At 40.2% G+C, this 27,285-nt stretch overlaps 1 protein-coding gene across 4 annotated transcripts in view; it reads left to right on the plus strand.

Annotated features, from left to right (window-relative positions):
- The window catches only part of tdrd3 (tudor domain containing 3), a 68,513-nt gene that overhangs the window by 34,194 nt on the left and 7,034 nt on the right, over nucleotides 1-27,285 (plus strand). For 3 of the 4 annotated variants that reach the window (XM_078402751.1, XM_078402752.1, XM_078402754.1), the window contains 4 exons: nucleotides 819-975; nucleotides 1,839-1,964; nucleotides 6,385-7,238; nucleotides 9,354-9,479. In XM_078402751.1, coding sequence (XP_078258877.1) covers nucleotides 819-975; nucleotides 1,839-1,964; nucleotides 6,385-7,238; nucleotides 9,354-9,479 — 1,263 coding nt within the window. Of the gene's footprint in view, nucleotides 1-818; nucleotides 976-1,838; nucleotides 1,965-6,384; nucleotides 7,239-9,353; nucleotides 9,480-18,540; nucleotides 18,706-27,285 lie in introns of those variants that run through there. The other variant, XM_078402753.1, reaches the window with a different exon arrangement.

Raw genomic sequence — 27,285 nt, forward strand, 5'->3', positions numbered from 1 at the left:
GCCATCCTTATTATTCTTCCTTACTGCAACATGTCCTGAACTCAGTTCAGCCAGCCTTTAAATGACTCCCGCATGTCAGATGTGGACTTGCCCAATGACAACTGATCCCAATTTAGTCTCCTTGTTTCTACCTAATAATGCTGTAATCTGCGTTACCCCAAATTTGTCCGACCCCCTCTCCCCAGGTCCAGAATTATTTATAACTATAGATGCTCCCCAGCTTACGATGCTTCAACTTGTGATATTTCGACTTTGCAATGATGCAAACGGCAGTGAGCCGCAGCCTGCTTCCGGCCACGTGATCAGGTGTATTAAATGCATTTTGACATACAATATTTTCAGTTTGTGATGGGTTTCTCGGAACGAAACCCCATCTTATGCTGAACAGCACCTGTACTGGCACAGCTGGTAAAGTTGCTGTCGCGCAGTGTCAGAGAGCTGAGTTCTGTCCTGACCTCTGGTGGTCTGGTGAAGAGTTTGCATATTTTCCCTCTGACCAAATGGGTTTCCTCTAGGTATTCTGGTTTCCTCCCACATCCCAGATGTGGCGCAGTGGTAGAGTTGTTGCCTTAGTGCCAGAGACCTGGTTTTGATCTTGACTATGGATGCTGTCTATATAGAGTTTGTTCGTTCTGCCTGTGACTGCGGGTTTCCTCCAGGTGCTCCATTTTCCTCCAACAATAAGTTGTTAATAAAATGATTTTAATGACTTTCAATAAACAGCTAAGCAGCAAAATGCAGTACAGTAGGGTTGCTTGGCACTGAGCACTAATCAAAAGTATATTTTGTATGGATTAACGAGTTCTTGTCTTTTGTAGGTTGATGAGCGAGCTTTATACGACATAATTGAAATGGGTTTTAGCAAGGAGGAAGCAAGGCAAGCTCTTATGGAGCACAGCAATAGTTTGGAAAATGCATTAAATTTTCTTCTCAGCAGCGTCAAACCACAACCTCCTGTGCATAATCCTATCAGAGGTAAAGTCTGAGGAATTGTTTATTCACAATTCAACTCAATTTTCCTTAACTTTTAATCACGCCATTAAATCTGAGTATTTCCAAACATTTAAAATATATATTATGCATTTTTCATTAGTTTGAACCAGGATGTTGGGTCTCCTGTCAATCTTATAGGTATTATTGCTACTTTTTATGAAGTTCTTCTAATGTTTACCTTTTACAATGTTAGATTAAGTTTTCAATTTACGTTTAGAGAGTCTGGGTGCATAGCACAAATGTTAAATAATTATGCAAGTACCATTTTTTACTTGCTCGATTGCTATGAGTGTTTAAATAACTATTTAAAGTTATTTATTATAAAGGGTGGCACAGTGATTTTTTGTTCCCCCTATTACAAATCTCAAATAAATAATTGACGGCTCGTTGTCCCAAACATTATGGAGGGCACTGTCTGAGTAGAATTTGAGTGCTGGATGAAGAAAAGATCTGAAAATTAGAACAAGAGATTAAATTTGACATCTTCCACAGAAGGAACCAGTGTAGGGCAGTGAGCACGTGCTTAGCAGGCAGCACGGATATGACTTGAGGTCCATGCTTAATCTACAGCAGTGGAAGAAGCTGATCTGAATAACTGTCAAGTCTGGAGATGAGTATAGAGAGGATCTGGTTTATTTGAGTCTCTGATTAAGTGCTATACTAACTGCATTTAACCATTGTGCCATTGAAGTTTTATTTTTAAACTTTCAAGCAGTCTTGTGAAACCTCAGTTAATTGTTGCATCAGATGTGTATTACTGTTGTGTATAATTTATAAGTATATTTATGCCTAATGAATGTGTGACGTAGAAATATTTTAAATTCAAATACTTTGATTTGCATTAGGAAAAGGAAGAGGTAGAGGGAGATCAAGATCTGAAGATGATGATGATCTAACTGGTGCTAGACCATCGGCACCAAGCACATTGTTTGACTTCTTAGAATCAAAGATGAGTTCCTTGACGGTTGAAGGTTAGTATTTGGAGCACTGTGTGAGAAACAAGTATAAATGGAGTAACGTGTGTATTTGAAGATATTTTTTGAATTAATTGATGTTCTTGTAATGTAATCAAGAATACTTGGCTAATGTATGTGCAAAATATTGAGCCGTACTACAGGTTGAACACCGATTTTTCCGGCATCCTCTTCCAGAGCCTTTTTGGATTATCTATTTTTCCGGACCAAGAGGTCACAAGATAATGAAAAGACAGTACACCCCTGGCCCACTAAAAACTCCCCACTCGTGTCTCTTGAGCACCATGGAGTGCCAGAAGCTTAAATAAAACAAATATAAAATGTAAACAGAATGTGAATGGAATGACCTGCCAACCCATCCCCGGCTCGCACCATCTCCCCAGCTGTTTGGGGACCCAGCTTTCAACCCCATTCCCAACTCACAAGGTGTACCCGCCATATGGTCTGGTGACACGGCTGTTGTTGTGGCTCATGTTGTAGCCCCTGAGGATAGTGCTTTCTCACCATGGAGCTCCCTCCCCTCTCCCCTGCTAATTCTTTCTGTTGATGGTGGCTTTCTCCATTCCACGCTCGACCGCCGCCACCTGCTTCTCCTGTCGCTCTTTCCAGTCGGCTTCTTCCCCCCCCTCCACCACTGCTGCCTTTTCCCCTAGAGTCCCCAACCAACTGCACCTTGGAAGTGACGGCAGGTGAGAGAGGAGGGAGCCCCACTATGACAGAGTGCGTTCTGTCAGTGGCCTGAAGAAACTGCTGTCTCCAGAGGCCATAACGTGAGCTGCAACAACAGCCATGTCACTGGAACATGCAGTGGGTGAAGAAGGCTCGCTGGTGCACCTTGCGAGTCGGGAGTGGGGTCGGAAGCCAGGGCTCTAAACAGCTGGGGTGACGGTGAGTCCGTCTGCTAAGTCTGAAATTGGTTATAAGTGGGTGCATTAAAACAAGGGTTTACTGTATTGCCTTTGCGAAACAGTTAGGTGAGAAGATTGAGAGCATAGTTGAAAAGGGATTTTGGGAAGCAGCCTTTTAAAGGTGCCCAGCAAATTAGAGTAGGCTTGACAGGAAGTTCAGAGTTCCAGAGGATAAGTGGAAAATTGAACAGAATGGTGAGAGGAGGGGTTGTGGGGTGGTGTGTGGGGATATAAATTAAGTTGAAACACTAAAAACCTAAATATTGAGCCAGATACAGAATTCGACAAAGCCAAGGAGGGATTTCAATGCTTAGATGGAAACAAATAACTCTTTCGCAACAGAGGGAGGGACCACCCCAAAGAGCGTTCCCGTATTTTGTTGGGATGACATGGGGGGGGGGGGGGTGTGATCAGTTGCCGGAAAATCTGTGTTCAACCTGTACTTGCATCGAGTGCATTCTTTGTCCCGATCGGTCATGGCTGACCATGGGTGATGCATCCTAGTTGGCTGCTTGCTCCACACCTCGGCTAGAGCAGCGTCGCTTGTGGCTGAAGAGACCAATGCGGGAGTGACAGTCTCTGTCGCAAAGGTCACATTTGTGTGTGGACTCCGGTCTGTTGAAGTTGCTGCGTTGCTTGTCTGCCGATGCGTTCATCAGTTTCTCTTCCCCCGTTTTGAGATGTTGGTTCAGGGTACCTCTCCACCTCGTACGGTCAGCTGCAAGGCTCTCCCAGGACTCTACATCGATGTCGAGCACCTTCAAATCTCTCTTGCAGACATTCTTGTAACGTAGCTGGGGGCAAACGATGGTTCTCCTCCCAGATGTTAGCTCTACATAGAGGATGTCTTTTGGAATACGGCCATCCTCCATGCGGTGGACATGGCCCAGCCACCGCAGCCTGCGCTGCCTGAGTAGAGTGTACGTACTGGGAAGGCCAGCGCCAGACAGAATCTCGGCGTTGGACACTCTGTCTTGCCAGGATATACCCAGGATACGGCGGATGCTACTAAGGTGGAAGGTGTTGAGTCTTTTCTCCAGTCTGGCATATGTAGTCCATGTCTCACTGCCGTACAGCAGCGTGCGGTTGACACAGGCATTGTAGACTGTCTTCACTGTCAGCTTTGTACAGTAGCTGCCTTCCCGATCCTCTTGTCAATCTCTGTGTCCAAGGAGAGGTTGTCGGTGATGGTGGAGCCGAGGTATATGAACTGATGGATGGCATCGAGTTCGTAGTCGTCGATGGTGATGACAGGCGGTGCCTCTGTATCCTGTCCCAGGACATTCGTCTTCTTCAGGCTGACGGTCAGCCCAAAGTCCTTGCCAGCCCGATAGAAGCGGTCCATCAATGACTGTAGTTCCTGCTGGGTGTGGGACACAACTGCTGCGTCATCGGCGAACAACATGTCTCTGATGATAGCCTCGTACTTTTGTCTTGGCTCGGAGGCGGGTGAGGTTGAAGAGTCTGCCGTCTGATCTAGTACACAGGTAGATCCCCTCTGTTGCGGTGCCGAAGGTATGTTTCAGGAGCAGAGCGAAGAAAATCCCAAAGAATGTGGGAGCAAGGACGCAGCCTTGTTTGACGCCACTGCGGATGTCGAGGGGCTCCGAGAAACTGCCATTGAACTGCACTGTCCCCTTCGTATTGCTGTGGAAGGATTCTATCATGCTCTGCAGTTTTGGTGGGCAGCCGATCGTTGCAAGAGCCTTGAACGATAGGCCATCTCTGCTGATGAAGTCAAATGCCTTGGTGAGGTCAATGAAAGCAATATACAGGGGCATCCGCTGTTCTCTGCACTTCTCCTGGAGCTGGTGAAGGGAGAAGACCATGTCTACTGTTGACCTTCCAGCTCGGAAACCGCACTGTGACTCTGGGTAGACACGTTCTGCCAGCTTCTGCAGGCGGATCAAGATGAACCGGGCAAAGACCTTGCCGACGATGTTGAGGAGTGAGATGCCCCTGTAGTTGTTGCAGTCGCTTCTCTCGCCCTTGTTCTTGTCGAGGGTAATGATCATGGCATCCCTCGTGTCCTGTGGTACAGCTCCTTGCCAGCACTGGCAGAGGACTTCATGCAAAGGAAGCAGTATGGTAGTCTTGCAGTGCTTGATCAGGTCAGGGGGAATCCCGTCGCTGCCTGGGGCCTTGCCTGAGGCCAGGCTGTCAATGACCTTGCTGAGCTCTTCTACCGTCGGCTCTCCATCTAACTCATCCATGGTCAGCAGGCACTCGATGGCGTCAAGGGCTGAGGGGGACACAGTGTTCTCTCTCATTAAGCTTCCAGGTACTCCAGTGTTGTTACTTGCATTAGATTTGATGTTTAAAACTTGGTGATTGGAATAAGCATAATTTCAGGTTGAAAGTCAGATGGTTAATACACTGAATTATATAAATGAATACTCTGAATATTGGAAGATTTTGAGGTGATTATACTAATTTTTTGAGTGTATCCATTTCAGCTGTCTCTTAATGTAGCTTCCATTTTTCTAATGGACGTTCAAAAGGCACTTTTAATCCACACTATCGTTGTAGAAAGTAAACATAGAATGTAGACCAGTACAGCACAGGAACATACCCTTTGGGCCCACAATGTTTGTGCTAAACATGATTGCAAGACAAATTCTTATTTGCCAGCATGTGATCCATATCCCACCATCCCCTGCATAACTAGGTGCCTATCCAAAAAGTATTTTAAATGCCACTATCAACCTGAATCCCAATTATAATCATTCGGACACCCGCAGAGTGCGGCATGGTCTGAATACCGCTGGTGATAGTGCAGCCGTTACCAGATGAACAATGCATTCTATGCTTGCTTTGAGCAGAAGCTCAATGGGGCGATGACATCCCTTCCATCAGACTCAAGTGTGCCTCTTCCCAGGGTCACTTGCAGAAATTAGATCGGCCTTCCTGATGGTGAATCCACGGAAAGCAACTAGCCCAGTTGTCCCTGGCCACGTCCTTGGGAACTATGCGGACCAACTAACGGGAGTATTCATGGACATCTTTAATCTCTCCATACTCCATTCTGAGGTACTCCCCTGCTTCAAGAAGACCACTATCATCTCACTGCCAAAGAAAAGCAAGATCTCTTGCCTTAACAACTACCGTCCAATGGATGTCAACATCCACTATCATGAAGTGCTTTGAGGCTGGTTATGGAATGCATTAAATCCAGTTTACCAAGTAACCTTGACCCACTGCAGTTTGCCGATTGCCACAACAGGTCCTTGGCTGATGCCATCTCCCTGGTCCTACACTTATCCTTGCACACCTGCGCCTTGACTTCCTTAGAACGCTTAGGAATTTCTTCCCCTAAATCTCTTCATACATAAAAGTAATCAACTTGCATCTATTTTATTACATATTATTGGCAACGGAGAGAGTAAAAGAGTCCTGAAGAAGTGCGAATGTTTTTATTGACATTTTCTCTATATTAATTGTACAAGTAGTGCTAATATCAGTTGCAACATGTGCTTGAGTAATGTACTGCTGTTTATATTTTATCTTAGATTCAAAAATGCAAGGTCCACATTTAGGTGCTGATAAAGATATATCCGTGAAAGGCTTTCAGCAGAAAAATATACCCTGGAATAATGATCGACCGCAAAAACATGACAGACCACCTCGTTTTCAAAGGGAGAATATACTAGCGAGGCAAGCTTCTGAAAACCCTAGCCTACAGAAGGGCAGAGGTCCTGACAGGCATTCATCTTCTGGATGCGGCCACTGGGTGGATGATGGCAGAAGAGGTGGCAGGCATTATGCTGGGCATGGACAAGTAGTTCGCTTGGATAATGAGCCAACTAGAAAGGGTAAAGGAGAGAACTCAACAAATAAATTTGGACAAATTCCAAGTACAGTGGAATTTAAAGACAGCCAGATTCAAAAAGATAAACTGGAAAACAACACACAACAGAGAGGAAAATTTGAAAATCAGCGACACAATTATAGTCTTTACAATGAGCGGAAAACCATGGAGCTTTCGCAAATAATAGGAGGTGGAATCTGTAGAAATGTGAATAGTGAAAAGGACTTCAATTTTCATGTCGATGACAACTACAATGCACAAATTGAAGGAGCATATAGCACATCTAATGGACAAACAGATCCCTTTTTGAGAAAAAGAACAGGACCTATAAAATCCACAGAATCTGTCCAGTCAAAGCCTGCTGAATATTCGCCGAGCGATAACGGAATTTATGATTCGGTGTCAAAGAAAAGAACTGGACCAATTAAGCGGGAAAGAGCATGGGAAAAACCTTATGAAACCGAGAACCCAGCTTCAGTACCGTCAAGTAAAACACAGTTTAGTGATTGGAGACCAGGGGATCAATGCTTAGCTCTCTACTGGGAAGATAACAAGGTAAAATTGGTTGGCATGGAGTTTGCTTAATTGATATAAATGACTTGCGATTTAAAAATAAATAGGTTTTCTGATCAACTTGCTGAAGAGTGCAAATAAATGGAAATTTGTACCGATTCTAGTGCTAAAATCTAGTATTAAACGTTGCTGAGTCAAATATAGCGTAATTAAAATTAACTGATCTTCTGCTACTTCACGCTAAAGTCTTTCATTCCACTTTGGGATACATATTGCAGGATTAAAAGCCAGGGAAATAAAAATTTAAAGCCATTTTTTTGAAGCAGTATTTCAAACCTATCTCATTTAATATCAAATGGTATATGCTGGAATTTACAAATGTCAGCATGCTTTCCCTTGTTTTCACCCTTTTATTTTCAGGTGAATTTACCAGTTCACCACCTTTTAAACAAATTCTTGGAATTTTTTTACATCTTCTAAACTCTGGTATAAATTTTAAATATCCACGAGAAGCATGGTCTGCCCCAAACATGGTTACTACTTCCTTTCTTGATGGTTTCTTTTTTGAAACACCATTTTGTGTTGGTTTATTTGGTTCCTGAGGGGGGATGGGGTGCAAGACTTTACATGTGCAAGTCAGCTCTTCACTTGGTTTTAGCTTCACTCAGCCCCCTCTCCTCAATCACAACCTCCCTTGTCCTTGTTCCCCCCATTTTTAATATTTGTGCTGTATGTTTTCTCTGCACTCTCAAGCCTTCTCCCTGGTTGAAGTTTTGTCGTACAGTTTTGTGATAAGCAACTGGACACCATATTGTAATGGATATGATTTTAATTGAACGTTTCTGAGACATTTATCCGGCATTTGAGCAATGGTTCGCCAGAAACAGTTGAGAATTATATGACTGTCAATGCATGGTAGGAAGTGAGACCATTCCTCACAACTCTTGTACGTTTGTACATCAGTCTGTCCTCACCCTGCTACATTCAATGTGCTTCAGACACACACAATATATCGCAAAAACATACAACAGAAAATTGCTCCCGATCATAGATATTGCAGGTGCTTTTTTTCTGTGCACATTACTTCTGCTTTTTCTTAGAACAAGCCTTTATAATTCTTATTTACACTTTCTGCAATTGATGACACAGACTGAGGCTTAGGGAAGATGAAGACTTTTACCTTTAATTGCAACATAGATTCATTTTTTTCCTTTTCCCATTATTCTACCCGAGGAAAAATATAGCTCAAATAACATGACAAGAGCTCTCGTCATACTGCAAACGAGTTACTTTCATTCGTACTCTCCAAAAACACTTTATTTTGAAGAGTAGTTCAAGCAAAAACCTTAGAGTCACTTAACTTGCACAGTGCCTGGTCACTCATCAGTGTACATTTTTACTTAATACCTGGAAGCTCAAACTCTCCCTTGTCATCACAAAATGGTCAAGATGTAACATGCATTATTGAACTTGATTCTGATGTGGATAAATATAGATACCCCATCAGTTATCATTTGCATGGTTTGGCTTCCTCCCCCCCCCTAGATATTTACTTTTTGAGATTAGAAAAAAATGAGATATTTTATTTTGTTCAGTACACTGCCACTTTATTCAGTATAGTGCTACATTTATTAAGGATACATTTTTATCTTTATGACTTCAAAATAGAACAGATAAAAAAATACTTGGTCACCCCTGGTGCTAAAATGCATGTTTTTAATAAATATTTTAGTCTAAAATTGGTGGAAGTGTGTTTTGATGGGATTTGGACTCTGCAACAGATTAAAATTTTGGCAAATTAAGTTTAATTTTTGAAAGTGCTCTTTGGAAACCTATAATCGTATGGTGGGGTTGGCTTGCGGGGCCAGGTGACCTATTCTGCTATTTTCTTGTGTTCTTGTAAATTTATATTTATCTTTTGAGGTACATATTCTTTAACTTGAACAATAAATTAAACTAAATATTCAAATACTATTGGATTTGGGTTCATTCTTATTCCTTTGGTTGAACATCATAATTTTAATTAAAGTAATAACCTAATTACATGTAGAAGATGGAAAAGCTCTGCAATGGTGTTGACATAATGTTCTACACTACCATACTTTTTGTCCAGTTCAAGTTTAATTTTAACTTATTTATATTCCCTTTTTGTTTCAGTTTTATCGTGCAGTCATCAAGGCACTTCATCCTTCTGGAGTGACAGCAGTTGTTGTGTTCAGGGGCTATGGAAACTATGAGGAAGTACTTCTAAGTAATATTAAACCACTTCAGGAAGATTTCTGGGTGGGTACACATTTGAATCATCATGATTCCGTATTTCCCAGTGTGATGTTGAAATTGCTTGGTTGCTCCAATACATTTTCTTTCCTGTAGTCTCAGTTATCCACAGAATTGAGCCTAAATTTTCTTATTAGACCTCTTGTTTTGTAATTCCTTTTAAAGGTTTCAAAGGTCTCAAAGGTCTTTTATTGTCACATGTACCAATTAATGTACAGTGATATGCGAATTACCATACAGGCATACGGGAAAAAAAGCAACAAGACACACAACTACATAAAAGTTAACATAAACATCCACCACAGTGGATTCCCCACATTCCTCACTGATGGAAGGCAAAAAAGTCCAATCTCCTTCCTCTTTATTCTCCCACGGTCGGGGCAGTCGAACCATCCATTGGGGTGGTGGAAGCTCCTGCGGCTTGGAGTTCCCGAAGTTGGTCTCTAACCAGAGACCGCGGGCTCCATGATGTGAATGTCAGCAAGCACTTGCGGTTGGAGCTCCGAGGTCGATCCCTGGCAAAGGGGTCGTGGGCTCCGCGATGGTAAGTTTGCAGGCGACCGCAGTGGAGCCCTCAAAATTGCTCTCCAGCAAAGGCCTCCAAATCCTCAATGTTAGGCTGCAGTGCGGACGGAGTTACGATACGGAAAAAAATCGAGGTTAGAGATTAGAAAAAGATTCCCCTAACCCTCCCCACCCCCCACATAAAACAAGCTAAAGAACACTAAAAACATACATTTAACACATACTATTAAAACACAAAGAAGGAAGGGACAGGCAGACTGTTGGCGAGGCAGCCATTGCTGGTGCCACCCAGTGGTTCACCTTTAAAATTGTTTTGAAATTGAAGGCCCCCACTTCAAAAAGTTGTGGTTACACGAGGCCAGGGTACACATTTCAACAAATTAACAACATTTCTACATTCCTGACTGATTAATCTATGTCATTTGTACAAAAACACCATTGGTTAGAAAAAGTGTTTATTCTGCCTTTTTCACGCCTATTATTTATTCACGCCAATCATGATCCTTTTCTGACATGCATAAAATCCTTTAATAGTCTTGCTCCTTTTTATTTTAGTGGTGCTTTGATGCCCATTTCCTATTGGCCTTAGATTTGAAGTCACAAACAATAATTTTGTTCATGCTTTTCTAAGCATCCTTAATATCAGAGAAAGAAATGGCATAGTGGACAATACTTACTTAAAACATACTAAAAAGGGCAAAGAAAGGCCGCAAAAAGTTAGGAGTGAAACCTTGAAAGTTGTTGGTGAGATGAGATGTTTTTTTGAGTAATTTTTTTGAGGCCAGAGGTCAAGTAGGATATGGAGCAGTAATGCCAATGCAGAGAAAGAAGGACGAAAAGGAAACTAAACATAATGGAAGAGCTGAAAGATCATGGGGAAAGGCAAATAGTGGAGGGCATGAGTTTTATACATTAACTAGACCAAGTGGACCCGTTGGACTCAAACCTCTCCTGCATTGGTGCAGCTCCCTCTCCCTCTAGTAGCACTAAAAGGACGACGTTGAGTAAGGTGGGCCTAAAATTGGTGCGCTATCGTGTACCGTTTTGGCTGGAGTTCAGGAACAAACGAACAAACAAACGAGAGTTTTAGTATATAGATGGTCATTTCAGCCCGTTTCCACTGCATTGTAAGTGGAAAATAACTTTTTTGCCCAAATTTGCATTAGTCTGATTATTGCACTTATGGATTTTGATAATTGGAGCCCTTCTGTGTCTTCTGCTTTTTTCTTAAGAAAAATATTTCAGTAATCCGAATGTGCGCTCCTTAAGTGTAAGATTTTATTCATCGATTTCATTATTGCCACTGAGTGAGATTATTGTGGTGCAAGCAGCACTACAGGGCACATTCTGAGCATCCACTTCATTTATTAAGGAGGTGTTACACAATATAACATTTTGATGTCTTCTGGAAGAGATGTTAAATTATTTTGACTGGGTTGTACTTCAGATAATAAAGGCAATTGATTGGTTTAATTTTTCCCCCTCGTATACCATTGAATATATTAAGATTTTGGATCCTAATATTAGTAATAAGGCTTGTCCTGTGGATGTTTTTGGCATTCTAAGGGATGGGTTTGCATAAACAATATTTTTCTATTTTAATCTATTTCTGTACCCTTTTTGTCTTCTCATCTCTTTTGAATGCATTATTTTGATTAACTAAGAGATTAAGTACACTGGGTACAATAGGTACGACTCTGTAAATGAGACGAGCATTTTTTTTCCTTCAATTTTTTGGTACCTTTATGATTTTATCAAAATTAATGTTAATGATGAAGAAAGCTGAGATGAAGCAGGACTGTAATCCAATAAGTGAATCTGTGTCGATGGTGCCTAATTTTGAAATTATTTGCACGAGTTGGGAAAAGTAATGGGCATTTATTTGTTCTGGTGATATAATAACCACTACCCAATGACCATTTGAGTAGGATTTACATTTTCAATAAACAATAACATTCCTTCTGATTCAGAAATTGAACTTTCCTTTGAGCTATGTCCAAGTTGCTCTTTCATTTCCCATACATGATTAAAATTAAAAGTCGTTTCTTATAACAATTTGCAAGTGTTCAGTTCCTCTAACTGCCTACCATACATAGGTAGCTTCAATATATTTTTATTATTATTAAAAAAATGTTGTAAGGTGTGGGTGAAATTGACTTTGGATATAAAAATCCAATACTGTCTTTTCAAAGTAAAATTATTTCCAGATAAGCAAATTGACTGTTTTTATCCATCTGAAAATGTTGACTAACCCTCAGTAATGAACTCACAAATGTATCTCTACAATATTATCATATTAACCAATGAGCCAGGAAGGTGTTTCATCTCACAATGTGTTGCATCTTGCTCAACAAAACATTATCTCAGTGGTGATTATTCATTAGTGACTTTCATTGACATTCATTGATGATTTTCCAATCCATTCCCATGGGGATAGAGGGCCTGTTACAACATTTGGATTGTTTCCAAAACAGTGAGCAAATACTCAAAAGGAGCTATAAGGTGGAATCCTTAGGCTGGTATATTTCAGTTAGTCCCATATCTTCTTGACTTTCATGAAACCCCAAGAAGGTTTATTTAAAGTAAACTCCAAACATCTGAAAGAATTTTAGTTAAAGTAGCGTAAATACTAATTCTACATTATATAAACACAAATGAAGGGGATTTTAACCCGGGTGTAGACATTGGGAGTTAAGGTTGAGTGGAGTGTGGGTACCAGTCAGTGAATTTACAAAAACATTTAAAGATTTTGTTTGTACACAACTTTCCTTAAGTGCACACTTGCAGTTTAACAGAAGCACGTTTAGATTATGCGGAGAAAGCTGCTCACTGAAATCATGAATTGCATTTAATTTATTTTGTTATTGTATAAGAATGTTATTGTTGTAATTAATCTCCGAAGGATGCAATGATATGGTATTGCGAAGGGCATTTAACATGCTGTATAAACTTAGAGGCAGTTTTTCACATGTGGGAAATTTCTCAGGAAACCAGAGAAGAGTTTGAGCAGCAGTTTAAGTTTTCATTTAAACCTTGACCCATCTGAATAAAAGTCACCCATACTCCATGTTATTTAAATTCAACTTATAGCTATATGGATACAAATCTTTTCATCTTTGAGCCTATAGTTTATTTTTCATTTTTGAATGTTTCAATTTAGCATTTGTGCCTTTTTTGACCAAATTCAAGGTGCTCAGGGAGGTGGGGTACGCGGGATTTATAGTGTGGCATTATGTAGACGTCCGCATCAGCTTGAAAGAAGACCCCTTCCAGATCAACCATTATCACTGGCTATGACTGAGATTATCATTTCTGTGTCTCGATCTATCCAGTTGGCAATAGATTGGCTTGTACTGGCAGATGCTTAACATTTTCAAATGCTGACAATAGCCAGTGAAAAAAACATTCTTTAGACTCCTACAGGTACAAACGTAGAAATCTATGAAGAAGGTTTTCTTAATCCATCAATGTTGCAGCTGCAGTGCAGAAATTGGAGGTCAATTCCAGAATTTATGGAATAAATCATAATGTCTACATGTTACAAAAATCCCAAATTCAAGATTTGTTTGTTCCAGACATGCAATTTAACGAGTGGCTCAATAGATTCAAAATATGCCCTCTTCAAAATTAGTTTTGAGACATGTAGGAATTGCACCAATTAGGAGCAGCAAATATCATACCTGGAGAGCTGACAGTGCTTTGGGCATCTACGTGGATCTGGATCCAATATTTAACAGTTCCAGTTATTAATAAACATATATGAAGTATAATCACTGTAGTAATATAGATTATAACTAAATAATTCATCAAATTAGTAAGACCCTTTATTGCATTGCTTGTAAAATGTCTTTGCTTCCTCTGTAAATAGGCTGAAAATTAGAAGGAAAAAACTACAGTGCTAAAGTAACTCAGTGGGCCAGACAGCATCTCTGGAGAAAAGGAACATCTCTGTTCCTTTTTATCCAACGATTCTGCCTGACCCACTGAGTTACTCCAGCATGTTGTGTCTATCTTCAGGGTAAACCAGCATCTGCATTTCCTTCTTGCGCATCTCTGGAGAATGTGGACAGGTGATGTTTCAGGTCAGGACCCTTCTTCAGGCTGATGGTGGCAGGGGAAGAAAGCTGGAAGAGATGAGGAACAGGACAAAGACTGAAAAGTGTGGATACAGATGAGGGCTTCTTTGATAGGCAGATGATTAGATAGTGTCCAGAGATGAAAAGACTAAAGGTGTGAGATAATGATTGAAGAATTGTGAAATCAGGGGAAGGATTGTAGGTGTAATGGAAGGAGGAGGGAAATAACAGGCAGGGCACAGAGGAGGGGAGGGGGCTTTGTTAGTTACCTAAAATTGGGGAATTCAACGTTGATACCAATGGGTTGAAACTACCGAAGTGGAATATGAAATGTTGTTCCTCCAGTTTGTGTGTGGCCTCATGCTGGCAGTGGAGGACGCCCAGGTCAGAAATGGGAATAGGAAGAATGGGAATAGGAAGAGGAGTAAAAATGGTTAGCAACCGGGACATCCAATTGACCTGGGCAGCCCGAGCTCGTTTTCAGTGCATTAAGCTCTATTTGCATTATCTATTCCCAATGACTGGCTCTGTTTTTACTTTTCATTTTAATTTTATCTTGTTAGTAACCATGCATACTACATATTTTAGTGTGAGAAATTGGTCTTCAGAGTTATTGAAGTGGGTTATAAATAGCCACGGTCCATCATTAATTCCTGCAGCATCCATTGTTAACAGTTCAATTCCCTTCAATTTAACCCACTGGCTTTCAAATTTGGGCCATTTGTGTCACTTAGGGATAATGAGATGTGCTCCTATGGGGTACATTTGAACAGCTAAAATTGACAATGATTTTCCAGACTGTTGACTTTCAATCATCAGGTGGTCAGTCAGCTATCAAGTTCAGTAAAGTCAAGGAAGATGTGCACTCTGGTTTCTGTGTCATAATTTCCAGTGATCAATTTGATCATGAATAGGAATTACATCATTTAAGCTCATTAGTCTATTTAGTGCAAATTAATACTTTGCATGAAAAGTAACAAGTTTTGATGATACTTTTCATCAGCAGCATTGATGATAACATAGGTTGACTGGCTGCAGATCTGAACAACCCATGTCAGAACTTTGACACTGAAGCTACCTGAAAGTTAGGAGTCCCTCCTTTCATTGGGTAAAATTGGTGTGCATTCTGAGGAAATGAAGGAGATGAAAACATTACTTTCACCAACAAAGCTTCTCTGGAATTGAAAATCTTTATCCTCGTAAACTAAGTTCCTTTGTAGATGAAAACCCGCCTCTGTCTGACAATTCTATCTGACAAATCTATCTGGCAATTCGCTTGCCTGAATCTGAAAGCTTTTATTTTCTCCAATTTTTGTACTTGGGTATCATCTGAACTAAAGGATAAGATAAAAGATTGTGGACTGCCATGTGAGGAATGATTGAAAAGACTAGACTTATATTCACTGGAGTTTAGAAGGATGAGAGGGGATCTTATAGAAACGTATAAAATTATAAAAGGACTGGACAAGCTCGATGCAGGAAAAATGGTCCCAATGTTGGATGAGTCCAGAACCAGGGGCCACAGTCTTAAAATAAAGGGGAGGCCATTTAAAACTGAGGTGAGAAGGAACTTTTTCATCCAGAGAGTTGTGAATCTGTGGAATTCTCTGCCACAGAGGGCAGTGGAAGCCAAATCACTGGATGGATTTAAGAGAGAGTTAGATAGAGCTCTAGGAGCTAGTGGAATCAAGGGATATGTGGAGAAGGCAGGCACGGGTTATTGATTGTGGACGATCAGCCATGATCACAATGAATGGCGGTGCTGCCTCGAAGGGCCGAATGGCTTCCTCCTGCACCTATTTTCTATGTTTCTATGACTAAAGGAAAACAAATACGCGTTCTCATTAGCTGGGATTCATTAATTTGAGAAATATTTATTCAGTAGATGTTTACTTACCAGTGATGTTAAGCAACATTAGTTCATTATAAACTGTCATTGAATTTTTTGATATTTATAAAAAAGTAACCTATTTAAATTTTACATTGTCAATGCTTTTGTCGCATTCTCAACCAAATTTGATGTCTGTTACTGATTTTTTTATTTTTGTTGTAGCCTTTAACAATGTGTATTGCCATCGTGCTTGATTATGCTAGGGCATTAGCATTTAGCCTGAGCATACCCTTGACATTGTTAATGTCCATTAATTTCATATCATAAGGCACCGTGGAACACTTGAGTGCAATGGGAATTTTTCTTAAATCTTAAAATTGAAGAACAATTTGTGCACTCTGCTTTAATATTTTAAGGCTCCTTCCTCTGTCAATTTGACCAAACATAGGGCTCGAACATCATTAAAATGCTTCATATTTTTTAAATGATGGAAATACTTGGGCCAGGCATCATCTGCAGTGAAGGAAACTGTTAAAATGTCATTAAAAAAAAATCAGAATTGGGAAATGTTAAGTAAGAGAAGAGATATTGTATGCAATGAAGTGGGGAAGGGGGGGGGGGTAAACAAAGGGAAAGTCATTTTTAATAGAATGGGAGACAGAAATATCTTCATAAAAGGAAAACTCAGCACATTTAAATAAATGACATCAAATGTCGAACTTGAGGTGTAACTAGAAGTAGAATCATTAACTAAAACGAGGAAAAGAATATTATAAATGAAATAACAATGGTGCTTTATTTGAAATAGTTATTTGATTTTAATTGGAATAGGAAACCAGACTCTGAAGGGTGGCAGTGGGATAGTGGAATATGGTAGAAGCTTTCAGTCAGACTTGTGAACAGAACAGCAGCATTCTCCAAAACGATCACCAAGCCATGATTGGTCTCCCAAATGTAACAATCACATTGTGAACAGACAGTTCAATGCAACAATTTATGATAAGTACAGGAAAACTGTCCAGAAATTGTTGAAATTTGGGAAAGGGGATTTAAAAAGTGTTTGGTGGGATCACAATTGATGGCGTTTGAAATTTTAGAAGATGATCCATTGAATATGGGCAGAAAGTGAAGGCAAGGGGATAAGTGAGAAAAATGCTTGATGAATAAAATATAATGGAATCCCGAATGTGGAAGGTGGTAATTAATGTGATGTGGAACTTGAGAGAATGAAAGAGTCCTTGCTGGAAGTGAAGTGGTGGGAAATGTTGTTTGGGTAAGCAATTTCCTACCTTGCATGCCTTGAATGTGTTTTTTTTTAATTATTGAAAAGTCACTGGCTGCTTAGAGCATTCGTAAGCTCAACACATTCACTTCTTCCAAGGGCTACCTTATTACAGCAAAATCTGAAGTTACATCAGAGTGGTGCTCAGATATTGTCAGCACTGGAAATAATTGTTTAAAAATATTATTTTTGAGAAAAGTTTGAAGTAAGCTGAAGTTTTCTTTGGAATGGAGAATGATTAAGGGAGGGAGACCTAATTGAAATATATAAAGTTATAAAGAGGGACCCAGATAAATTAGAATTTATAAAACTGGTATTGATTTGGTGCAATTTATACAAACATGTGGGGGGGGGAAGAGTTGTCTGCCTGAAAATTGAGAGCCAGAAACCTGCAAAACATTTCTTTGAATAAATATTTGGATGTTTGTGAAATACAAAGCTGAAAGCTGATCGAGGATTATTTTTGATGGGCACAAAAACAGCAGGCCATTATAGCCTGTGTCATCAGCTTCTGCAATTAATTATTTTACTTAGACTGTAATTTAAAAAAAATCAGATGCTGGAAATCTGAAATAAGAACAGAATACTCATTCAAAATTGTATTAGGTGCTGAGTATTGTGTGCCTTTTTATTTATTCTTGTAAGTATGATTTTTGAATGCTTGATATAGAATTGGCCCCTTTATTTCACAAACTTTAGTCTTTGGTTTGTGTAGCTGAAAGCACTTTGAAAGTGCATTGCACTTGGATGATTCAATTTTAATCAGCATCACGAGTATTAAAATGCTGTGACACATTACATGTTGCTATCAGATGAGGCATTGCACGACCTATTCACAAGAACAATGTGGGGATAAACTTGCTTTCCATGAATTGCAAAAAACAATTGACGGGGGGTGATGTATTAATGCTCACTGTTGCATACCAAACTTACAACTATATTAGTGTAATCATTAAATTACAATAATGCTGTTAATCTATAATAAAGCAGTTTAGTTTGGTTTGTTTAAAAGCAACATTAACCAAACAGCAGTATCGAGTTTCTGATGAATCTGATTGCACACAATTTCCACCTTGCATGAGAATTGTGCTTAATTCTGTGCTAGGATATCGATAGGATGATGATTTTGCTGATTACAATCTTTTTTAGTGCAGTGATAGTTTAAACTACAATTTTACCCTTTAAGTAAAGAGTACCTATAGGGTTACATCTGCTAATGTTACACTGCTTAAGCTTGGGGCTAAATCACAGTGAACAGAATAACGACTTGTTTCATTTTGGGTTCATTCAGTAAGCTAGTTGAACAAAACTAGCTACAACAGGTAACGTGTTATTTTATTCACCATATTTTAGAATGCCCCAATGGAGTGAAGGATCCCTAGTCCTCGACCATATCGGAGTGTGCACCGAGGATTGCAGCCTTTAAGAGATGATCCAATTTTACATCACAGCTTGAATGCTCTTTAAAAAAATAACTTGAATCTTAAACAGTGGAAAAAAAATGTATTAAAATGTATTTCTGCAATAAAAGTTTTATACATTTTGTCACAAACCTTTTCTGTTTTCTTGCAATTTCTCTTCTGTTATATGTTGAGTTGTAAACATACACATTGTTACATCAATTGAGGTAAATTTAACTACAAAAAAGGATTATTTTTTAAAGTTCAATTAGCTTCAATAGTTTGAAGTCTGTAGTTTTATTTCCTGAAATCTTCAGTTAGTTCATTTGGTGAATGCATGTTTTGATAGCTCGGCTGTTGTCATGTACATATAGCTGCTTGCACAATGCTTAGCCCCTTTTCTCCATTTTATCCCTTTCGCATTTTAATCTGATGCTATTTCCCATTTTCCTCCCTCTTTTTTCTTTGTCCCTTCTGTAAACTTGCTTTGCTCTCTATCATACTTTGTGCATCTTCCTTTGTACATCTCGCGTTCTTGTCCAAGTAGCGAGACATATTCCATTAATTAAACTGAAATAGATTTATGATCATTCAGCCATTTCGTATTTTAATTACACATATGGCCCAAAATGGAGCCAAACCAACAAACTGACGAATTGCCACATTGGGCAATCAATTAGCCAAACACAGATTAAAGATAGAAAATTGGGATGACTTATTTACATGATTCCAGTCACACTTCTCGGTTGTTGGGGACGATGAATGGTTGGGAGGTGAAATGCTACTTTGATAGAAAGGAAATTGAGTTCAGAATTTTTCTTTGTTGTAGCTTATGGATAATTTCGAAATTATTTCCCAAGCATGGGTTTGCTGCCATTAAATAATTTGTTGTGCGTGAATTTGGTACTCTTATGGCTTTGTTTTAAAGACATTTTGTGAAAGTTTCCTTTAAAAAGTTACTTGTATGTGGTTTAACTATTGTAACCCTTTTGGAATTCTGATTTTCCAAATACTCAGCAAGCATTGTCTGCTTCTAGTTTAGGAACTGAATCCCACCTCCCAAACTGCACCCTGGAACAAAAACGATATTGAACTCCACACACTTCCTGGTAGACAAACTGATCAAACTGATGTAAGTGAAATCTGTGTGTTGTTGTGACATGTTCTGGTGGCTGCAGATCAGCTGTTCATTTAAGGACACACTGAAAAGACCAGAGTAAGGGAAATGTCGGCTCATGGTGAGACATGATTTTGGAAGTGAGTCATGTATTAGTATAGATTTTAGGGAAATGGAAATCCCTTGGTGTCTTAAAGAAAATCACCACATTCTTAATCAATTTTAACGCAGCATTCCTCAGTACATGAATTTGTTTTTACCTTGAATGGGCTCTTTTTAAAAAATTGTAGTCAGACTATAATTCATGTGGCTCATGTAAGCTCTTAACAACCTGCACTTCACCTGCAGTGAACAATCAGGGTGTTGACGGTATACAAAAATTAAAGTAAGCAAATTTTCCGTTTTTAATTTGATATGTTTTATTGTAAAATTGTTTTGAATGTCAACACAATTGTATTAATCATCCATATTCAAATTTAAACATGCTCACTTTACTTGATTTTAGTTCTATGAAAATTAATGACATCAATTGCCTTCGCCTCTGTTTTGGTTAAATACAAAAAAACATTTTTTATATTTAACCAAAACAGAGGCAAAGGCAATTGCTCATTTTGCATATATTCCTGACATCTAAAGATGTAATTAATTTTCATAGAACTAAAATCAAGTAAAGTGAGCATGTTTAAATTTGAATATGGATGATTAATACAATTGTGTTGACATTCAAAACAATTTTACAATAAAACATGTCAAATTAAAAACTGAAAATGTGCTTACTTTAATTTGTGTATACTGTCAACGCCTTGATTGTTCACTGCAGGTGAATTACAGGTTGTTAAAAGCTTACAAGAGCCACATGAATTATAGTCTGACTATAAAGGAGAGCTAAAATTGGCATGTCACAAATGTAATGCTACGGTGGTTATGGGAGATTTCAACATGCAGGTAGACTGGGAAAATCAGGTTGGTAATGGACCCCAGGAAAGAGAGTTTGTGGAGTGCCTCCGAGATGGATTCTGAGAACAGCTTATACTGGAGCCTACCAGGGAGAAGGCAATTCTGGACTTAGTGTTGTGTAATGCATCTGATCTGATAAGGGGACTTGATGTAAAAGAGCCATTAGGAGGCAGTGATCACAATATGATAAGTTTTACTCTACAAATTGAGAGGGAGAAGGGAAAATCGGAAGTCTCAGTATTACAGTACAGCAAAGGGAATTACAGAGGCATGAGGCAGGAGCTGGCCAGAATTGACAGGAAGGAGGCCCTCGCAGGGAAGACAGTGGAACAGCAATGGCGGGTATTCCTGGGAATAATGCAGAAGTTGAAGGATCAATTTATCCCAAAGAGGAGGAAAGATTCTAAGGGGAGGAAGAGGCACCCGTGGCTGACAAGGGAAGTCAAGGTCAGCACAAAAATAAAAGAAGAAGTACAACATAACAAATAAGAGTGGGAAACCAGAGGACTGGGACTCTTTTAAAGAGCAACAGAAGATAACTAAAGGGAATACGGGGAGAAGAGATGAGGTACGAGGGTAAGCTAGCCAATAATATAAAGGAGGATAGTAAAAGCTTTTTTAGGTATGTGAAGAGGAAAAAAATAGTTAAGGCAAATGTGGGTCCCTTGAAGACGGAAGCTGGGGAATTTATTATGGGGAACAAGAAAATGGCAGACGAGTTGAACCGGTACTTTGGATCTGTCTTCACTAAAGAAGATACAAACAATCTCCCAGATGTTCTAGTCGCCAGAGATCCTAGTGTGACGGAGGAACTGAAGGAAATCCACATTAGGCAGGAAATGGTGTTGGGTAGACTGATGGGACTGAAGGCTGATAAATCCCCAGGGCCTGATGGTCTGCATCCGAGGGTGCTTAAGGAAGTGGCTCTAGAAATTGTGGGCGCATTGGAGATAATTTTCCAATGTTCTATAGATTCAGGATCAGTTCCTGTGGATTGGAGGGTAGCTAATGTTATCCCACTTTTTAAGAAAGAAAGGAGAGAGAAAACGGGAAATTATAGACCAGTTAGTCTGACATCAGTGGTGGGGAAGATGCTGGAGTCAATTATAAAAGACGAAATTGCGGAGCATTTGGATAGCAGTAACAGGATCGTTCCGAGTCAGCATGGATTTACGAAGAGAAAATCATGCTTGACTAATCTTCTGGAATCTTTTGAGGATGTAACTAGGAAAATTGACAGGGGAGAGCCGGTGGATGTGATGTACCTCGACCTTCAGAAAGCCTTCGACAAGGTCCCACATAGGAGATTAGTGGGCAAAATTAGAGCACATGGTATTGGAGGTAGGGTACTGACATGGATAGAAAATTGGTTGACAGACAGACAGAAAGCAAAGAGTGGGGATAAATGGGTCCCTTTCAGAATGGCAGGCAGTGACTAGTGGGGTACCTCAAGGCTCGGTGCTGGGACCGCAGCTATTTACAATATACATTAATGACTTGGATGAAGGGATTAAAAGTACCATTAGCAAATTTGCAGATGATACAAAGCTTGGTGGCAGTGTGAACTGTGAGGAAGATGCTATGAGGTTGCAGGGTGACTTGGACAGGTTTTGTGAGTGGGCGGATGCATGGCAGATGTATTTTTATGTGGATAAGTGTGAGGTTATCCACTTTGGTGGTAAGAATAGGAAGGCAGATTATTATCTGAATGGTGTCAAGTTAGGAAAAGGGGACGTACAACGAGATCTGGGTGTCCTAGTGCATCAGTCACTGAAAGGAAGCATGCAGGTACAGCAGACAGTAAAGAAAGCCAATGGAATGTTGGCCTTCATAACAAGAGGAGTTGAGTATAGGAGCAAAGAGGTCCTTCTGCAGTTGTACAGGGCCCTAGTGAGACCGCACCTGGCGTACTGTGTACAGTTTTGGTCTCCAAATTTGAGGACGGATATTTGTTGCTATTGAGGGTGTGCAGTGTAGGTTTACGAGGTTAATTCCCGAAATGGTGGGACTGTCGTATGTTGAAAGACTGGAGCGACTAGGCTTGTATACACTAGAATTTAGACGGATGAGAGGGGATGTTATCGAAACTTATAAGATTATTAAAGGTATAAGAAAATAACTGCAGATGCTGGTACAAATCGATTTATTCACAAAATGCTGGAGTAACTCAGCAGGTCAGGCAGCATCTCGGGAGAGAAGGAATGGGTGACGTTTCGGGTCGAGACCCTTCTTCAGATTATTAAGGGGTTGGACACTTTAGAGGAAGGAAATATGTTCCCAATGTTGGGGGAGTCCAGAACCAGGGGCCACAGTTTAAGAATAAGGGGTAGGCCATTTAGAACAGAGATGAGGAAAAACTTTTTCACTCAGAGTTGTAAATCTGTGGAATTCTCTGCCTCAGAAGGCAGTGGGGCCAATTCTCTGAATGCATTCAAGAGAGAGCTAGATAGAGCTCTTAAGGATAGCGGAGTCAGTGGGTATGGGGAGAAGTCAGGAACGGGGTACTGATTGAGAATGATCAGCCATGATCACATTGAATGGTGGTGCTGGCTCGAAGGGCCGAATGGCCTCCTCCTGCACCTATTGTCTACTGTCTTTGTGTAATTAATACAAATGTTTTTGCCTACTTTAATGTTTGCTCCTCTTGTGCATTTTCATACTCCTTAAATCATTCTTTCCATAGTTTTCAGAACTGAAACTATTAATCTACTCATTACTACAATTGCTAGGTTGATCATGACTTGATAAAATTATGAGCAAAGAGGAAATCTTTTGTATTTGTACTTTGCATCTTTCCGTCCATTTGAGACAATTCTAAATTCTTGATGTTCTTGTGTTTGACACCATCTCTAAGAAGCATGTGTGAGTCATGATGTACAAAATCTTGTTGTAGTTTGGTATCTTTGATTTCATCTTTGGTTTTTCACAAATGTGTAGTGTTTCTCATACTAATGCAGGTCCATCACCAATTTTCTGGCAATTAGTTATCCAGCACCTCATTTAATCTGGACAAAATTACAAGAACTATTAATCCCCCCCAAAATCACCCCGAAAATGTGGCGCATATGCCAGGCGAGGAGGCCGATCTCTAGCTCATCGGGATGTCCATGGCCGATTGGCGGGTCAAATTTGTCCCCTGTGGCAGGGGCTCTGAAAGTACAGCCCAGCCGAAGCCAGCAGATCTGTACCCATAGCTGACTTCCGAGGTCAATTTTGCAGGCTGGTATCTCTGTCTCCCGGCGGCCCAGGCGGACTATTCCGGTACTGTTCAACTCCTCTTGGAGTTGGTCCGGCAAAACCGATAATCCAGAAAGGCTCTGGAAATAAGAGTGCCGGAAAATCAGTGATGGACCTGTGGTAAATTTGTGTTAAGCTTTACTGGTAATTTCCCTTCAGTTGGCATTTATCCCACAAAGCAAAAGCAGCTTGCAGTTATTTCCTTTGGAATCTGCTAACAATGCAAACTTTCTTCGTCATAAAGAGAAGTTTAGAGTCCAACCATTCTCTGCAGAAAATTTTAGTTAGTTTTGGGACATGACACAAACTGAGATTGTTCATGACCGCACCTGGAGTATTGTGTACAGTTTTGGTCTCCTAATCTGAGGAAAGACATTCTTGCCTTAGAGGGAGTACAGAGAAGGTTCACCAGATTGATCCCTGGGATGGCAGGACTTTCATATGAAGAAAGACTGGATAGACTAGGCTTATACTCGCTGGAATTTAGAAGACTGAGGGGGGATCTTATTGAAACATATAAAATTCTTCAGGGGTTGGAGAGGCTAGATGCGGGAAGATTGTTCCCGATGTTGGGGGAAGTCCAGAACCAGGGGTCACAGCTTAAGGATAAGGGGGAAGTCTTTTAGGACCAAGATGAGAAAACATTTCTTCACACAGAGAGTGGTGAGTCTGTGGAATTCTCTGCCACAGAAGGTAGTTGAGGCCAGTTCATTGGCTATATTTAAGAGGGAGTTAGATGTGGCCCTTGTGGCTAAAGGGATCAGGGGGTATGGAGAGAAGGCAGGTACAGGTTACTGAGCTGGATGATCAGCCATGATCATATTGAATGGCAGTGCAGGCTCGAAGGGCCGAATGGCCTACTCCTGCACCTATTTTCTATGTCTATGTTTCTATATGTGTATCTGCAATTTTTGGTGTGAGGATCCAGATTACATACTTATTATAATAGCATCCTGCTTTTTTCTGTGGTGTTCGGTGGAGGAGGCCGAATATTTTTAATTTTGCAGATATGGGGAAGAGAGAGAAGGTGACATTGGCTATTGACTGGCTATTTTATGCACTTCCAGGAAATGATTGTAAACCATAGACAAAATCCCACATTTGGAAATATGTGTAAAAGAAGCCCATAGTGATAGTGCTTCCTGAAAATCAATGCTTGGTGCACTTGTGGTCCGCATGGAAAATGTCAATGCTTGTTTTAGATTGCCATGGCTGAAGGACACAGCACCATTGTAGTACAGATGGCCTGGATGCATTGAAATAAATGTTTTTGTGACCTAATTACATCAGTGCTTGGTTGACCCTCTCCAGCAATGCATGCCCTACCACTCATGGCCCTCCCAGCATTATTTACATTATTTTCATCTCTAATTATGATACATTGCATGTCTGAGACTTGTTTGTTGGCGGTTTCCTGCTTTTATTGCTGCTAACAGCATGAGACAAATCTCATTTCTGCTGGCTTGTTTAAACACCTTTCAGCAAACCTTTTCACGAGTAAGTTTTCAGAAAAGCTATGACACTAGATATTTTGCATTTGTCTATCTGTCACGGAACATGTATTTTTTACAATATCTTGCTATTCGCCTACTCTGTAGGAGGAAAAAAGAGTGCAGGATACCAGAGGGCAGCCTGGACTAGTGGAGAACCAGTGGAGTTTGTGCATGTGCTTCCTGTGGAAGAACGACTAGCTCAAGCATCCTGAAATTAGTGATGGTGAGGTTGACAGGGCCAGATGATGATTTACTCTTATGCCCGCCACCTCACATCTTGATGGATGCACCTTCTGCCCACTTCAAAAACGTACTTCATTTGTTCATTCCACTCAACAGATCTTGTTTTTTTCCATGACCTCTGCATGAAGGACATGAGGCCCTTGTTCATAATTAATGAAAGCAATTCATCAGTGGACTTAATTGCTTATGAGGAAGCACTGTCAAATGCCATATGTTCAGCTTGTTAGGTAGGTGGGCAAGCAGCCAGAGTCTCGCAAAATGAAGAGGTGCAGTTAATAACAGGTTCTGGTAAAGCATATGCAGTTCAGAAACCACAATCCTCTTTCCTGTTCAACTGAATAGAGATGTAGAAGCCTACCTAGGCAGTCATACAAAAGCTGCTGGATGTACAACGAATGGAAGATGCAAACATTGTTGACATACCTCAAACCACTGCAGCAGAATGGTTGGAGGAGTCCACTTCTAGCATCTATGTGATGCTATCTACACTGCAATCTATTTGCAGTCAATTTCCATGGGTGCAAGAATCAATGTAACTATTGATCTTTAGGCATTTCTGGTGGCTCCTCCAGCTTCAATGTCTATTTCAATCTTGAAGTTGGTGGACCAGATAGACTGTTCTGCATATTTGCAGGAGAGCAGGATTCATAAGTCACTGCCGCTGCTGAACCAATACTTGCCATGTTGCTAATATCCAGCAGTTTGATGAGGAAAAGACTATTGTAAGACCTTCAGGCTTCCGAATCCAGATTTGAGAATCTTGGCAGACTGCTCGAAGCATTGAAGCAGCATCTTGAAGAAATTGGTGATGTGATTAGCTTGATAGATTTCTTGGTAGTGGCAAGAATATTTTTCCACCCTCATTTACCCACCTTTGGGCCAATTTTTAATGCCATACATTTGGAAGCAAAATTTGGATATTCAAAGGGCAGGTTTGAGGATGGTAAAGCAACTGTGAAGATTGAAGACTTGTTAATAACAGAGCATCTGGGATCAATGATAGAATTGACAAAGATCAGAAAAAGGAACAAAATACGAGCATTTCCTGCACCCTGGGCCATTAAGGGTCCATTGTTGTGTGTCAATTTTTCATCCTTTGCTCTTTCTTGTAAAATATACTTTTGTAGCACTTTGTCCTGTTGCTGAGCAATGTTATGCAAGGACAATTACTTTGAATGCCTTCAAAATAAGTTCTGCAGCAAACTTCCAGACTTAATTGTGGTAAATGAGCCTTAACTTGACTGCATTTACCTGTACTGTGACTCATGATGATATGGGTAGTCTTAAGGTTTGGATGAGTGGTGTTCTAAAGAGGGATCTTTGCTTTCCAAATGACCACCTTGTAAAGAGAAAGGAAGTATGTTCTGGATACCATGCAGATGAGATATGAAGACATCATAATACCCTCAGTTTTGGGGACTTGTGTGCATGAGCTGCTTATGAATGTGAATGTTGATATGAACTGATCCTTCATGCAGTGAAAAACTGTGTATCCAGAAATGTATCTGGAGTGCCTCAACAGAGATGTATATACTTTCCTATTGCACTCTGTACTAATAGAAATGTAGTTACCAAGCCAAATTTCAGTGCTCTTTCCATCCATTGTGATCATATACATAACAACAAAAGGAAAACCATTCAGCTCATCTGT

Source organism: Rhinoraja longicauda, chromosome 7 (assembly GCF_053455715.1).
Source record: "Rhinoraja longicauda isolate Sanriku21f chromosome 7, sRhiLon1.1, whole genome shotgun sequence".
NCBI lineage: Eukaryota > Metazoa > Chordata > Chondrichthyes > Rajiformes > Arhynchobatidae > Rhinoraja > Rhinoraja longicauda.